The following is a 17078-nucleotide window of genomic DNA, read 5'->3' as shown; positions in this document are numbered from 1 at the left end:
TACAGTAATAAGTGTGATAACAAGTGATCGTTCGATGTTAAATACCTATCGTAACGATCGTACGTTTTGCTCGGCCAAAATAATATTCACGGTGAGTCACTAAAAACAGGACAAAGTTATTTTTGATTTTATGAAAGAATTGTTAAGGATAATTGTTAAACTATTTCAAGGTGTATGTCGGACATTGTAGAGTTGTCTTTCTAAAGATTATATTCTTCGCAAGATTTCAAGACCATCCATAAAATATTTTTTATTTTTTATGTAATTCTTCAATTATGTTTTCGTCTAGATCTTCCATAAAAAAAAAGATAACGAAAAAAAGTAATTAATTCGTAAATTTATTATGAAATAATATTTAGTGATTCATGCAGCTGTTAAAGATTATACTTTTTTATCACAAAAAAAAAATTCAAAAAATTAAAATAAAGATATCGGATGATGAAAACAAGTAGTCCCTAATTGCCTATACATTCACAAATGTATTTTTATAATTACACACATACATATATACATAAATTATTACATATCTACATGCATATATATATATATATACACACACATATATATATATATATATATATATATATATATATATATATATATAATATAGAATTATTAATTTTTCAAGTTTCATTTAAACAAAACTCCTTTCCATAAATTATCCTGAAATAATCAATTTGAGAATTTATTTTATCATTATGAAAAGATTAAAATTTGTCAGATTTCAAGTATTAACTACTAAACATACTCGCGCATACATGTAGAAATGTGAATATAACTATTCAAAAAAATACTTTTCGGATATATTTAATGTTCTTGACCTAAAAACCAAAAATACTATATTTTCAGAAGAATATATAATCTTTTACCATCGTAGATCTCGACAATCAAATTCATATCATTTTATAGAATACCATAGCAAAAGAAAATGCCGAGCGCATTAACTATTAAAAAATATTTCGATTAGTATAAAATGTCGTGTGCCAATCATAGACTACATATATCTACGTGTTCAAAGTAAATTACCGAGGCAAACATATCGTAAGATATATCATTTACACCCTGCAGGGATAAATTGCATGCCCTCATGCTCTTCATTATCAAAAAAAGTAACATTTTCTGCGTTTTCAATGATAACAAATAAAACGGAACTTGACAGCTGAAAAGAAAATAATTGATCTTACATAGAACACATATTAATGGGTCAGTATAGGATAAAATATGAAAAATTATATTGAATTGATATATAAACTCGTGCGGATTGGTGAAATATAAAGAAAGTCGTCATACTTTTTTCGACAAATGAAAAGAATCACATTTGATATTTCGTTGAATATGAAACATACTGTCATTAGAGTTTATCGGCCGCACTGAGTATTTGTCGGAAGAAATATTATAAACATATTTGTATCATTCGAATTAATGAAGTAATAAGTAATTATTATGAGAGATATTCAATATACGATGAAAACCATATAAAATTTGGGACTGCTAGAACAGTTCATACCAATCAAATAAAAATACTTACAGTGTTACAAATACGTTGTTGTTGTGGTCTATCAATTTTTGCCCGAAAAAAAAATAAGTATATATTATGATCAGAGATGCGACAATATAACAAATATTTCTTAATCCTTCAATTTTATTTAGCTTAAAAGAAAATATTTGAAATATCTAAAAAACAAAACAATTTATCATTCTTATTCAATTATTTATCAAAGCTAAGAATATATATTTGAAAGTTAAAAATCATTTTTAATTTGAAAAAGGGGAAAAAGAAATATCTTACATGAAAATAATCCAACATGATAAAAATCGACACCAGTAATGCCTCGAACAGATTCATCTTTTCGTAAAACAGTTTAATCAAATTGACAAACCTTGAAACAAATCAAAAAGAAAACATCGTAAAATTAATACTTTTCAATCGAAATATTGTATAAAGAATTAAAATATTGTGTACATAAAAATGTAAAATAGGATACAAACTGATTTGCGTTATTATAAAAAATTATAATATCGACCAGCCATTCCTTCTCCCTGGCCAATTCGGCGTTACTATTGGCATAACAGAAATAATGTGGATCTCTTTTAAATCTTTCATTTATTCTGAATCTATAATAAAACAATAAAAATACAAGCTGCATCCTTCGTATCGACAGATTCACTGTTACGTCATATTAAATATCGTACACATTGATTACTTACACGACGATGTTAAACAGTGCACATGCATGCTGTATAACTGCTACGAACATAGAATAGTATGCAACTCCTATTGTGCAAATGATGATTATATTTTGGTATTGAAAAGAAAGTTGAAAATAATAGTGCATTTGACTTTTCATACAAAATTCATAACGCATTGGTAACATCAGTTCTGTTTGATTTATTGCGCCAAAAAAGTATTGAATGTTACTTAAGCAAGACGGAAACATCAAAAATGCGATATACACATAGTAGCAGACTAAAAGATAAAAACAAGCGTAATTGATGTTGATAGGACAATAATTTACAACGAGTTTGAGTTATTTTCCTGACTTGCTATTACAATCGTCAACATTTTGCTTAAGTCGGCATATTTTTTCAATATCTCCAATTCCGATTGATTTTTTATGATGTTCCAGTCACATTTGATACGATAAAGAATTTTCTTCATCTGAAACTTCCATTTATGTGTACAAAATTTATAAATTACAATGGCACTCGAATATTACGTTTACAATTTGCATAAAAAAAATATACTCATATAATATAAAAATATATTCAATGAGCTACAAACAATTACACCATTCCTTAGCAGATTATAATAACAAGATCCATGGCATAAAGAAGGCAAAATAATTTCCAATAATTTAGCGTATGATGCTATTTTTCTTTCTAACGTGAATAATATATAAATCTGAAGGTATAAAATCATCTATATTATTTATATTTAATAAAAAAAAAAAATTGGAAAACATTTTTAATTATTCAATAAATATAGCATAAATGAGTTTTAATCAAGTCTATAATACGTACCTCTTCAGATAATATAATAATTAGACCAATATTGATATAACAAATATAGATCAATTTTGTATACGATGTCTGATATTCCCATAATCCAAGGATTCTAAATAATAGCCGATTGTAAACGTTATACTCATCGTTGACAAAATCTTCCTCTTTGAAAATCATACTTCCGTCTATTCTGACTTTCTAACGCCAACTGACTTCAGCCCCCGTACATTCGTCTAACATCATTAAATATTCTAATCATCCCCTATCTAGTAATCTCTTAATAATTCAATTTGACAAACACATTCAGAAATTGTCTTGCAATCAATACTATCCGTAACATTTTTATAATGTTATATACTATTCTCACATTGTCGGCCAGTATTATGCAATTAAACACCTGTGTCATTTCTCGACAATTACTTCATTTTCTTACCCCAACTTTGCATTATAAAATACTTCATCCCTTCTCTCGCAAGCGCATGCGCCTTGCGAATCTACCCCTTCTTGCCGTCCTATTCTCTCGCAGTTTAACTTTCTCAGTCGAACGCAACAGACGTATCCTGAACTTTAGCAAAAAAGAATATGTGTTAGCATTAAACACGTCAGCGTTATATTATTATCATTTCTACAGTAATAAGTGTGATAACAAGTGATCGTTCGATGTTAAATACCTATCGTAACGATCGTACGTTTTGCTCAGCCAAAATAATATCCACGGTGAGTCACTAAAAACGACAAAGTTATTTTTGATTTTATGAAAGAATTGTTAAGGACAATTGTTAAACTATTTCAAGGTGTATGTCGGACATTGTAGAGTTGTTTTTATAAAGATTATATTTTTCGCAAGATTTCAAGACCATCCATAATATATTTTTTATTTTCTATGTAATTCTCCAACTATGTTTTCGGATTATATTCCCTTCTAGATCTTCCATAAAAAAAAAAAGAAAAGATAATGAAATAAAATAATTAATTCGTAAATTTATTATGAAATAATATTTAGTGATTCATGCAGCTGTTAAAGATTATCACAAAAAAAAATTCAAAAAATTAAAATAAAGATATCGGATGATGAAAAAAAGTAGTCCCTAATTGCCTATACATTCACAAATGTATTTTTATAATTACACACATACATATATACATAAATTATTACATATCTACATGCATATATATATATATACACACATATATATATATATATATATATATATATATATATAATATAGAATTATTAATTTTTCAAGTTTCATTTAAACAAAACTCCTTTCCATAAATTATCCTGAAATAATCAATTTGAGAATTTATTTTATCATTATGAAAAGATTAAAATTTGTTAGATTTCAAGTATTAACTACTAAACATACTCGCGCATACATGTAGAAATGTGAATATAACTATTCAAAAAAATACTATTCGGATATATTTAATGTTCTTGACCTAAAAACCAAAAATACTATATTTTCAGAAGAATATATAATCTTTTACCATCGTAGATCTCGACAATCAAATTCATATCATTTTATAGAATACCATAGCAAAAGAAAATGCCGAGCGCATTAACTATTAAAAAATATTTCGATTAGTATAAAATGTCGTGTGCCAATCATAGACTACATATATCTACGTGTTCAAAGTAAATTACCGAGGCAAACATATCGTAAGATATATCATTTACACCCTGCAGGGATAAATTGCATGCCCTCATGCTCTTCATTATCAAAAAAAGTAACATTTTCTGCGTTTTCAATGATAACAAGTAAAACGGAACTTGACAGCTGAAAAGAAAATAATTGATCTTACATAGAACACATATTAATGGGTCAGTATAGGATAAAATATGAAAAATTATATTGAATTGATATATAAACTCGTGCGGATTGGTGAAATATAAAGAAAGTCGTCATACTTTTTTCGACAAATGAAAAGAATCACATTTGATATTTCGTTGAATATGAAACATACTGTCATTAGAGTTTATCGGCCGCACTGAGTATTTGTCGGAAGAAATATTATAAACATATTTGTATCATTCGAATTAATGAAGTAATAAGTAATTATTATGAGAGATATTCAACATACAATAAAAACCGTATAAAATTTGGGACTGCTAGAACAGTTCATACCAATCAAATAAAAATACTTACAGTGTTACAAATACTTTCTTGTTGTAGCCTATCAATTTTTGTCCGAAAAAAAAATAAGTATATATTATAATCACAGATACGACAATATAGCAAATATTTCTTAATCTTTCAGTTTTATTTAGCTTAAAAGAAAGTATTTCAAATATCTAAAAAAAAAAACAATTTCTCATTCTTATTCAATTATTTATCAAAGCTGAGAATATATATTTGAAAGTTAAAAATCATTTTTATTTTGAAAAAGAAGAAAAAGAAATATCTTACATGAAAATAATCTAACATGATAAAAATCGATATCAAAAACATCTCAAACAGATTCGTCTTCTCGTAAAACAGTTTAATCAAATTGACAAATCTTGAAACAAATCAAAAAGAAAACATCGTAAAATTAATACTTTTCAATCGAAGTATTGTATAAAGAATTAAAACATTGTGTACATAGAAATGTAAAATAGAATACAAACTGATTTGCGTTATTATAAAAAATTATAATATCGACCAGCCATTCCTTCTCCTTGGCCAATTCGACGTTACTATTGGCATAACAGAAATAATGTGGATCTCTTTTAAATCTTTCATTTATTCTGAATCTATAATAAAACAATAAAAATACAAGCTGCATCCTTCGTATCGACAGATTCACTGTTACGTCATATTAAATATCGTACACATCGATTACTTACACGACGATGTTAAACAGTGCACATGCATGCTGTATAACTGCTACGAACATAGAATAGTATGCAATTCCTATTGTGCAAATGATGATTATATTTTGGTATTGAAAAGAAAGTTGAAAATAATAGTGCATTTGACTTTTCATATAAAATTCATAACGCATTGGTAACATCAGTTCTGTTTGATTTATTGCGCCAAAGAAGTATTGAATGTTACTTAAGCAAGACGGAAACATCAAAAATGCGATATACACATAGTAGCAGACTAAAAGATAAAAACAAGCGTAATTGATGTTGATAGGACAATAATTTACAACGAGTTTGAGTTATTTTCCTGACTTGCTATTACAATCGTCAACATTTTGCTTAAGTCGGCATATTTTTTCAATATCTCCAATTCCGATTTATTTTTTATGTTGTTCCAATCACATTTGATACGATAACAAATTTTCTTCATCTGAAACTTCCATTTATTTGTACATATTTAATAATTACAAATGGCAAAATATATTCAATGAGCTACAAACAATTACACCATTCCTTAGCAGATTATAATAACAAGATCCATGGCATAATGAAGGCAAAATAATTTCCAATAATTTAGCGTATGATGCTATTTTTCTCTCTAACGTGAATAATATATAAATCTGAAGGTATAAAATCATCTATATTATTTATATTTAATAAAAAAAAAATTAGAAAACATTTTTAATTATTCAATAAATATAGCATAATTAAGTTTTAATCAAGTCCATAATACGTACCTCTTCAGATAATCCAATAATTAGACCAATATTGATATAACAAACATAAATCAATTTTGTATACGATGTCTGATATTCCCATAATCCAAGGAGTCTAAATAACAGACGATTGTAAACGTAATACTCATTGTTGACAAGGTCTTCCTCTTTGAAAATCATACTTCCGTCTATTCTGACTTTCTAACGCCGACTGGCTTCAACCCCCGTACATTCGCCTAACATCATTAAATATTCTAATCATCCCCTTTCTAGTAATCTCTTAATAATTCAATTTGACAAACACATTCAGAAATTGTCTTGCAATCAATACTATCCGTAACATTTTTATAATGTTATATACTATTCTCACATTGTCGGCCAGTATTATGCAATTAAACACCTGTGTCATTTCTCGACAATTACTTCATTTTCTTACCCCAACTTTGCATTATAAAATACTTCATCCCTTCTCTCGCAAGCGCATGCGCCTTGCGAATCTACCCCTTCTTGCCGTCCTATTCTCTCGCAGTTTAACTTTCTCAGTCGAACGCAACCGACGTATTCTGAACTTTAGCAAAAAAGAATATATGTTAGCATTTAACACGTCAGCGTTATATTATTATCATTTCTACAGTAATAAGTGTGATAACAAGTGATCGTTCGATGTTAAATACCTATCGTAACGATCGTACGTTTTGCTCGGCCAAAATAATATCCACGGTGAGTCACTAAAAACGACAAAGTTATTTTTGATTTTATGAAAGAATTGTTAAGGACAATTGTTAAACTATTTCAAGGTGTATGTCGGACATTGTAGAGTTGTTTTTATAAAGATTATATTTTTCGCAAGATTTCAAGACCATCCATAATATATTTTTTATTTTTTATGTAATTCTCCAACTATGTTTTCGGATTATATTCCCTTCTAGATCTTCCATAAAAAAAAAAAAGAAAAGATAATGAAGAAAAGTAATTAATTCGTAAATTTATTATGAAATAATATTTAGTGATTCATGCAGCTGTTAAAGATTATCTCAAAAAAAAAATTCAAAAAATTAAAATAAAGATATCGGATGATGAAAAAAAGTAGTCCCTAATTGCCTATACATTCACAAATGTATTTTTATAATTACACACATACATATATACATAAATTATTACATATCTACATGCATATATATATATATATATATATATATATATATATAATATAGAATTATTAATTTTTCAAGTTTCATTTAAACAAAACTCCTTTCCATAAATTATCCTGAAATAATCAATTCGAGAATTTATTTTATCATTATGAAGCGATTAAAATTTGTTAGATTTCAAGTATTAAATACTACACATACTCACGCATACATGAAGAAATGTGAATATAACTATTCAAAAAAATACTTTTCGGATATATTTAATGTTCTTGACCTAAAAACCAAAAATACTATATTTTCAGAAGAATACATAATCTTTTACCATCGCAGATCTCGACAATCAAATTCATATCATTTTATAGAATACCATAGCAAAAGAAAATGCCGAACGCATTAACTATTAAAAATTATTTCGATTAGTATAAAATGTCGTGTGCCAATCATAGACTACATATGTCTACGTGTTCAAAGTAAATTACCGAGGCAAACATATCGTAAGATATATCATTTACACCCTGCACGGATAAATTGCATACTCTCATGCTCTTCATTATCAAAAAAAGTAACATTTTCTGCGTTTTCAATGATAACAAATAAAACGGAACTTGACAGCTGAAAAGAAAATAATTGATCTTACATAGAACACATATTAATGGGTCAGTATAGGATAAAATATGAAAAATTATATTGAATTGATATATAAACTCGTGCGGATTGGTGAAATATAAAGAAAGTCGTCATACTTTTTTCTCCAAATGGAAAGAATCACATTTGATACTTCGTTGAATATGCAACATACTGTCATTAGAATTTATCGGCCGCACTGAGTATTTGTCGGAAGAAATATTATAAACATATTTGTATCATTCGAATTAATGAAGTAATAAGTAATTATTATGAGAGATATTCAACATACAATAAAAACTGTATAAAATTTGGGACTGCTAGAACAGTTCATACCAATCAAATAAAAATACTTACAGTGTTACAAATACTTTCTTGTTGTAGCCTATCAATTTTTGTCCGAAAAAAAAATAAGTATATGTTATAATCATACATACGACAATATAGCAAATATTTCTTAATCTTTCAGTTTTATTTAGCTTAAAAGAAAGTATTTCAAATATCTAAAAAAAAAAACAATTTCTCATTCTTATTCAATTATTTATCAAAGTTGAGAATATATATTTGAAAGTTAAAAATCATTTTTATTTTGAAAAAGAAGAAAAAGAGATATCTTACATGAAAATAATCTAACATGATAAAAATCGATATCAAAAACATTTCTAACAGATTCGTCTTCTCGTAAAACAGTTTAATCAAATTGACAAACCTTGAAACAAATCAAAAAGGAAACATCGTAAAATTAATACTTTTCAATCGAAATATTGTATAAAGAATTAAAACATTGTGTACATAAAAATGTAAAATAGGATACAAACTGATTTGCGTTATTATAAAAAATTATAATATCGACCAGCCATTCCTTTTCCTTGGCCAATTCGGCGTTACTATTGGCATAACAGAAATAATTTAGATCTCTTTTAAATCTTTCATTTATTCTGAATCTATAATAAAACAATAAAAATACAAGTTGCATCTTTTGTATCGACAGATTCACTGTTACGTCATATTAAATATCGTACACATTGATTACTTACTCGACGATGTTAAACAGTGCACATGCATGCTGTATAACTGCTACGAACATAGAATAATATGCAATTCCTATTGTGCAAAAGATGATTATATTTTGGTATTGAAGAAAAAGTTGAAAATAATAGTGCATTTGATTTTTCATATAAAATTCATAACGCACTGGTAACATCAATTCTGTTTTATTTATTGCCCCGAGAAAGTATTGAATGTTACTTAAGCAAGACGGAAACATCATAAATGCGATATACAGATAGTAGCAGACTAAAAGATAAAAACAAGCGTAATTGATATTGATAGGACAATAATTTACAACGAGTTTGAGTTATTTTCCTGACTTGCTATTACAATCGTCATCTTTTTGCTTAAGTGAGCATTGTTTTTCAGTATCTTCAATTCCGTTTGATTCGTTATGTCGTTCCAGTCACATTTGATACGATAACAAATTTTCTTCATCTGAAATTTCCATTTATTTGTACAAATTTAATATTTACAAATGGCAAAATATATTCAATGAGCTACAAACAATTACACCATTCCTTAGCAGATTATAATAACAAGATCCATGGCATAAAGAAGGCAAAAGAATTTCCAATAATTTAGCGTATGATGCTATTTTTCTTTCTAACGTGAATAATACATAAATCTGAAGGTATAAAATCTTCTATATTATATATATTTAATAAAAAATAAAATAGAAAACATTTTTAATTATTCAATAAATATATCATAATTGAGTTTTAATCAAGTCTATGATACTTACCTCTTCAGATAGTGCAATAATAATACTAATATTAATATAACAAACATAAATCAATTTTGTATACGATGTCTGATATTCCCATAATCCAAGGAGTCTAAATAATAGACGATTGTAAACGTAATACTTGTTGTCGACAATGTCTTCCTTTTTGAAAATCATACTTTCGTCTAATCTGACTTCCTAACATCAACTGCCTTCAGCTCCCGTACATTCGCCTAACATCATTAACTATTCTAATCATCCCCTATCTAGTAATCTCTTAATAATTCAATTTGATTGACACCTTCAGAAATTATCTTACAGTCTATAATAAAACTTTCACAATATTCTATAGCATTCTCTCATTGTCGGCTAATATTATACAATTAAACACCTGTGTCATTTCACGAACAATTACCACAATTTCTTACCCCAACTTTGCATTATAAAGTACTCTATCCCTTCTCTCGCAAGCGCATGCGATTTGCGAATCTACCCCTTTTTGCCGTCCCATTCTTCCGCAGTTTACTTTTGTCACTCGAACGTGACAGACGTATCCCGAACTTCAGGATAATAAAATAAAATTCGTGTTAATATTTAACAGGTGAACGTATTATTCTTATCGTTTGAACGGTAGTAAATGTGATAACAAATGATCGTTCGATGTTAATTATCTGTCCGAACGATCGTTCGTTTGTTCGGGCGAACAAATGTGCAGGTTGAATCATTTAAAATAGGACAAACTTTATTTTAACATCTTATGGAGAAATATATTCCTGACAATAGTTATATATATATATATATATATATATATATATATATATATATCATTTTAAAGAAGATTTCTTTAAAAAAAAAATATAATTTTTAAAGAAAATTTTGAATTGTTTAAAGAATTATATATCAATATCAGATATTTTTTTAATTTTTTATATCATCGATCGTTTTTTAAACGAAATCCTAAAATTTCTTTCTGCAATGACACCTATCATTGAATTATTTCTAAATAAAAAGAATTATTATGCGACATAGAAAAATTATTTAGTTCATTGGGAATTCTGAAAAAAGAAGGAAAAAAAAAAAAAAGAAGAAGAATGATTATTCATTAATCTATAACGGGACACGTCTTTCTTTTTTCTCCTGAAAATTGAAAAACAATTTTTACGAACTGAATTATACGTTCAGGATATATTGTTTTGAATAATGATTTCTTACTTGATGTCATTCTTCATCATCTATTAAAGTTTTAAATGTTATCATTGAAATACAACTCATATATATATATATATATATATACATATATAATTAATATTCATATATTTTATAATTTTGTAGAAAATCATTATTACATAAATATTATCCTATTGAGTATTATTGCAATACAATATTTCTTTTTATCAATTATATTATTAGAGATTAATCAATTCAAAAATATATTTGTCAATGAGTAAGGATTAAAATTATGCGAATTATTAAAAATTTCAAATGTAATGTTAAAATCTTTTTAATAGATAAAGAGTACAAAAAAAAAAAAAAAATAAAAAAAAAAAAAAAGAAAAGATATTTACATGTAATTAGTATTTGAAAAATAAAAAAATTAATAATTAAACATTTATTTGTATAACACTATACAAATATATATTTTCTTCTTTTATTATTTATTACAAATTAAATAATATCATAGCGAATGAAAATGATGTTAATATTAATTATTAATAAAGATATCGATTTATCATAAAAGACGATTAATGACGATCATAGTATATATAAACGTATTATAAAATCTTTTTACGAAGCAAATATATAATCCGATATTTCATTTACAAACAAATCCACGAATAGATTTCTCCACGTTACTCATATTGTTCATTATCAAAACTGAAAAAGGAGATAAGACATTTAGCGATTTTTAACGATGACGAATAAAACTATAGTTGACAATTGTAATAGAAAAAAAAAAAAAAAAAAAAATGAAATAATTGATATTATATTAAAGTCGCCTAACTCCATTTATCTTCAAATCGAGATATTTAAAGATTTGCGTTTCAATGAATTTAAAAATATACGTATAGGATACTAATGAGTCATACTACTTAAGTGTATCTAAGGGTATTAAATTTATAATTTCTATTAAAATAGTGACAATTATTAAATGAATAATATGCGTTTTCTTGTCAAGAATGAAGTTAGGCCAATTTCAAAATTAACAATCAAATTCATTATAAAATTTGAAGGTGCCCAAGTACATTCAACATAATTTAAGATGCTTCAAATTAAAAAAAAAAAAAAAAAAAAACAATACTCAATTTATATTACATATCTTTAAAACACTTCGAAAACATAATTTATACGATTCAAAACATTTTTTAACTATAATAACGTATAAAAATTACAAACATAAATTTATTACAAAACAATTTACTACTCATCTAGATTATTGTGTATGTGTGAAAGGGATTTGAAGAAATCATGATGTTCCGATGGTATATATCGTAATAGGTCAATTATGTCCTTGAATTTTGCTGTTGTAATTTATCTGATATACATAATTTTTTTTTCTTTCTTTTCCTTCTCATATTACATAATTTTTTACATATATTCCTAATCAATCTCAACTTATTATCTCATTCATTCGTAATTTAATTTCATCAATCGTACGTGATTAATGATGTATCTATCATTTGTTTCAATAAAATAATAATAATCAATTTAATTAATTAATCAATTAATTATAATCCTTCAACGTTATATTCCTATCGTTTGAATTTAAACAATTTTATGAAAAAAAAAAAAAAAATAATAATAATAATAATCTCAATCTATCGTTTTATTAAAGAGAAATAAATATAAGTGATCGAATTGTAATAAAAAAATATTTTATCCTTCCTCAAAATCGTTCTATCTTTCTTCTATACACACACACACACATACACACTCTCTCTCTCTCAACTTTATACACACATATATATATATATATATATATATATATATATATATATATATATACATAGAGAGGCACGTGGTCACGGTTGTATGGCTTCGTATGTGATCACATTACGAGATATGTATGTACTTTCTCGGTAGAGGCGATAGAATGTAGGCGTAATGTCCACGTTCTAAAGTTCTGCTACTGGCATAAAAGCCATGCTAAAGGAAACAGTAACGATATAGAAGCGTTATCAGTAACGTTGCTCTCTAACAACGTTAAGTTTATTGCCGATACGTGCCGTTTATCTGACCATGCTACATTTAGTTAATTAAACAGCGCATTCTCGTTTACTCGCCATTTCTCATTTATCTCATATATATATATATATATATATATATATATATATATGTATTACACATACAGGTATGTGTGTGTGTGTGTGTGTGTGTATATATATATATTACATGCGTATACTTGTACGATGAAAGTTAATAAAAAAAAAAAAAAAAAAAAAAAAGAAGAAGAAAAAAAGAATTGATCGATGCGATCGATATGAATGAAATAAAGGAAATAATTAAAAGAAAATAGAAAAAGGAAAAGAGAGAGAAAAAGTGTTAGAAAGAAAAGAAGAACAATTTTTTAATTTTCACGATTAATATATATATATATATATATGCCCTAAAAGGGATTCAATTTTTCTTTTTTTTTTTTTTTTCTTTTAATCAATCATATTTCTTTTCTTTTTTGACGAGATTGCACGGAGCCACGCCTTTTTTATCAATTGTCTCGAAATGTATTATAATTGTCACTATTACAAAAAAAAATAAATAAATATTTATATATATATATATATTGATATATTAATATATATTAAATACATATATTATATATTAATATATATATTTAATTAATTATTACAATAATATTTCAATTAAAAGATATCTATTCCCCTCCCCCTGTATATCTGTCACTAAAAAAAAAAAATAAATAAAAATACAATTTTTCTTGTTAAACAATAAAATAAGAACCAATAATATATACTAATAATAATTATATATTATATATATATATATATATATATATACATTTAAGGATTATATATTGTTATTTATATATAATCATCCATTTACTTAATTATTACAATACTGTTGCAACGAAAGACATCTTCGATCCAACAAAAAATACTATTATATTTTATTTGATAAACAACATAATAAAAACTAATAATATATACTAATAATAATAATATATATATATATATATTACATACACATATAATGGTTATAAATTATTACTTATATACAAGTATGTATTCACTTAATTATTACAACGCTGTTGTAATGAAAAAGACCTTCCTCTTATCTCCCACGTCTCTCTCCAAAAAAAAAAAAAAAAAAAAGAAAAAAGAAAAAGAAAAAACTACTATTTTCCCTGATAAACACGACAGAATAAAAACTAATAATATATGATATAATAATATATTCATACATTATTTCATATTTATGAGTATTTATTTATTTAATTAATACAATTAAACTACGTTACAACTTACGAGACGGCGAAGAAATAAAAAAGGAACTAATAGTAATAATAATAATAATAATAATAATAATAATAATAATAATAATAATAATAATAATAATTTATAAGATCTGATATATTATTACTTATAATTATTTATTTATACAGCATCATTTTATTATTGCAATACTATTGCAAATTGCAATCCTATCAGAAGAAATCAAAAAAGAAAAAAAAAGAAAAAACGAACTATTACAAAATTTTCCACGATAATTAAACAAGAGAATGCAAAAGAATCGAGTGGATAGAACTTACCAAAGAAAAAAAAAAAGAAGGGGAAAAAAAAAGGAAACGAAAAGATAAACAAATTGAATAAATAAGATTATATCCGATACGATACAATCACCTGATAGGCTCCTCTTTTCAGATAAACAGAGGAAAATGAAAAAAAAAAAAAGAAAAAAAAAGGAAAAAAAAAGAAAAAAAAAGAAAATAAAATAAAAAGAAATAGAGAAAGAAGAAGAAAAAAGAAATGGAAAAAGGAGAAAGGAAAAAAGAAAAAAAGAAAAAAAAAAGAAAAAAAAAAGAAAAGGTAAGAAAACGAAACGAAACGAAACCTAGCGAAATCGAAAAGCAGAAAAGATAAAAAGCAGAGAAGAAAAAAAGGAACGAAACGAAGAAAAAAGAAAATGAAAATAAAGAGAAGTATACGAGAGAACTTGAGTGAAAGAAAGAGATAGATAGACGCAAAGACATACAGACAGACAGACAGACAGACAGACAGACGGACGGACAGACAGAGAAAGAAAGAGAAAGAGAGCGAAAGAGAGTAAAAGAAAGAGAAAGAGAGAGAGAGAGAGAGAGAGAAAAGTCGAGGCCGCTCTCGCACATAAACGTTACTTCCTCTCTCAGTTGGAGCCAAGCGCAAAGCTTGGGGCTATCTGCGATAGACAGAGAGACGAGGGTATAAAAGAAAGGTATATGTGGGGTGGCGGGTTAAGGGGGAAGGGCTGACGCGGTAGTCCAAGGAAGGATACGACTGGGTGAGGGACTGTGAGGGGAATTTAAGAGGAAAGGATGTCTAGATAAAAGGCACGTTAAAATCGCGGCTTCTGCGTGCGTAATGCGGTGGACGCCGCCTTGCTCGCGTCCGAGTTCTGTGACTCGATTTCGCGAGAGAGACCACGGTTCTCTCCAAGAGATATATCTCCCTGTCGTCCCAACTTCTCTTTCTCTCTCTCTCTCTCTCTCTCTCTCTCTCTCTCCTTCTTTCTTTCTCACAGATATCTACCATTATCCATCTATCTCGTTCGCTCCCATAATCCTCCCTCTTCTTCTTCTTCTTCCTCTTCTTCTTCTTCTTCTTCTTCTTCTTCTTCTTCTTCTTCTTCTTCTTCTTCCTCTTCTCCCCCTTTTGTACGTAGCTTCTGCGGATTCTCTTTCTATCTCACTCTCTCTCTCTCTCTCTCTCTCTCTCTCTCTGTCTCTTCATCCTTTTCCATTCCATACAACCGCACTACCCGCCAACTCTACAGCTTACCGTGTAGAGACTCTCTTCCTCGAAAGAAAACCATGTGCGATCATGTGAAGAGAGAGAGAGAGAGAGAGAGAGAGAGAGAGAGAGAGAGACACATACATACATACATACATACATACATACATACATACATACATACACAACTGAGACAGCCAGTGAGTAAGAGAGAATGAGAGGGTGGCGTAAAGGGAAGTCGGGCGGGGAGATAGGTAGGCAGGAAGGGGGTGTAGGGGAGAACCCCCAAGTTCTTCGCGGAGACAACATAAAGATTTAAGACTGCGAGATGCGCCAATAAACATGCTGCGCCTCGTGCTGAGAGAAAGAGACTCAAGCCGCACTCTCTCTCTCTCTCTCTCTCTCTCTCTCTCTCTCTCTCTTTGTCTCTCTCTCTCTCTCTCTCTCTTGGTTTGCTTCTGTGTTCCGTTTCATTCGGTTCCGCTCTGTTCTACCTACCTATCTCTCTTTCTCCTTCTCTCTTATTCTTTGAAAGAGAAAAAGAGAAAGAAAAAGAGGAGGGAGAGAGAAAGAGAGAAAGAGATAGAGAAAGAGACACATAGGTGAGCGGCATGGCATGAGAGTGTATAACGTCGCCCTCTGAAAGGCGCGCACCAGCCCCCCCCAAACCCTCCCCATCTCCTTTTGCCCCACCACTAGTATCTCTGCCAAACCCCTCTACCCGTCCCCTCATTCTCTCTCTCTCTCTCTCTCTCTCTCTCTCTCTCTCTCTCTCTCTTTTTCCTTTCTCCTCAACCCTAACCAACGTTTTACCATCACCAACTTCAACACTCCATACCATATATTCCTTATGTGAATTGTGTACGTACGAGTAGCTCTCTCTGAGGATATACACGCACCGAAAAATCTCCTCCTCCTCCTCCTCCTCCTCCTCCTCCTCCTCCTCCTCTTTCTTCTTCTTCTTCTTCTTCTTCTTCTGCTTCTTCTGCTGCTTCTTCTGCTTCTTCTGTTTCTTCTTCT

General features: G+C 28.1%; 3 protein-coding genes and 1 long non-coding RNA gene across 5 annotated transcripts in view; 1 reads left to right on the top strand and 3 right to left on the bottom strand.

Moving 5' to 3' along the window:
- LOC118446683 (uncharacterized) overlaps positions 1-17078 on the top strand; it is a 136920-nt gene that overhangs the window by 118387 nt on the left and 1455 nt on the right. The gene's annotated exons all lie outside the window — the stretch shown is intronic.
- LOC118446639 (uncharacterized) lies at positions 848-2639 on the bottom strand. The gene is made up of 6 exons (XM_085664155.1): positions 2209-2639; positions 1990-2115; positions 1790-1880; positions 1529-1674; positions 1027-1159; positions 848-944 (listed from the first exon to the last, which is right to left on the bottom strand). The coding sequence occupies exons 1-6, from the start codon at positions 2436-2438 to the stop codon at positions 894-896; spliced, it is 777 nt and encodes a 258-aa protein (XP_085520281.1). The 5' UTR covers positions 2439-2639; the 3' UTR covers positions 848-893.
- LOC146872178 (uncharacterized) lies at positions 3270-7274 on the bottom strand. The gene is made up of 9 exons (XM_085664065.1): positions 6589-7274; positions 6352-6471; positions 6164-6281; positions 5831-6089; positions 5612-5737; positions 4417-4443; positions 3675-3728; positions 3437-3568; positions 3270-3330 (listed from the first exon to the last, which is right to left on the bottom strand). The coding sequence occupies exons 1-9, from the start codon at positions 6745-6747 to the stop codon at positions 3270-3272; spliced, it is 1056 nt and encodes a 351-aa protein (XP_085520191.1). The 5' UTR covers positions 6748-7274.
- LOC146872177 (uncharacterized) lies at positions 7973-10296 on the bottom strand. Its single transcript, XM_085664064.1, has 9 exons — positions 10138-10296; positions 9901-10020; positions 9713-9830; positions 9380-9638; positions 9161-9286; positions 8961-9051; positions 8700-8845; positions 8198-8330; positions 7973-8115 (listed from the first exon to the last, which is right to left on the bottom strand). The coding sequence occupies exons 1-9, from the start codon at positions 10294-10296 to the stop codon at positions 8065-8067; spliced, it is 1203 nt and encodes a 400-aa protein (XP_085520190.1). The 3' UTR covers positions 7973-8064.

Source organism: Vespa mandarinia, chromosome 25 (genome assembly GCF_050613455.1).
Source record: "Vespa mandarinia isolate Hongniang chromosome 25, ASM5061345v1, whole genome shotgun sequence".
NCBI lineage: Eukaryota > Metazoa > Arthropoda > Insecta > Hymenoptera > Vespidae > Vespa > Vespa mandarinia.
Note: the sequence above shows the minus strand (reverse complement) of the source record. Positions and strands in the feature narration are given on the sequence as shown.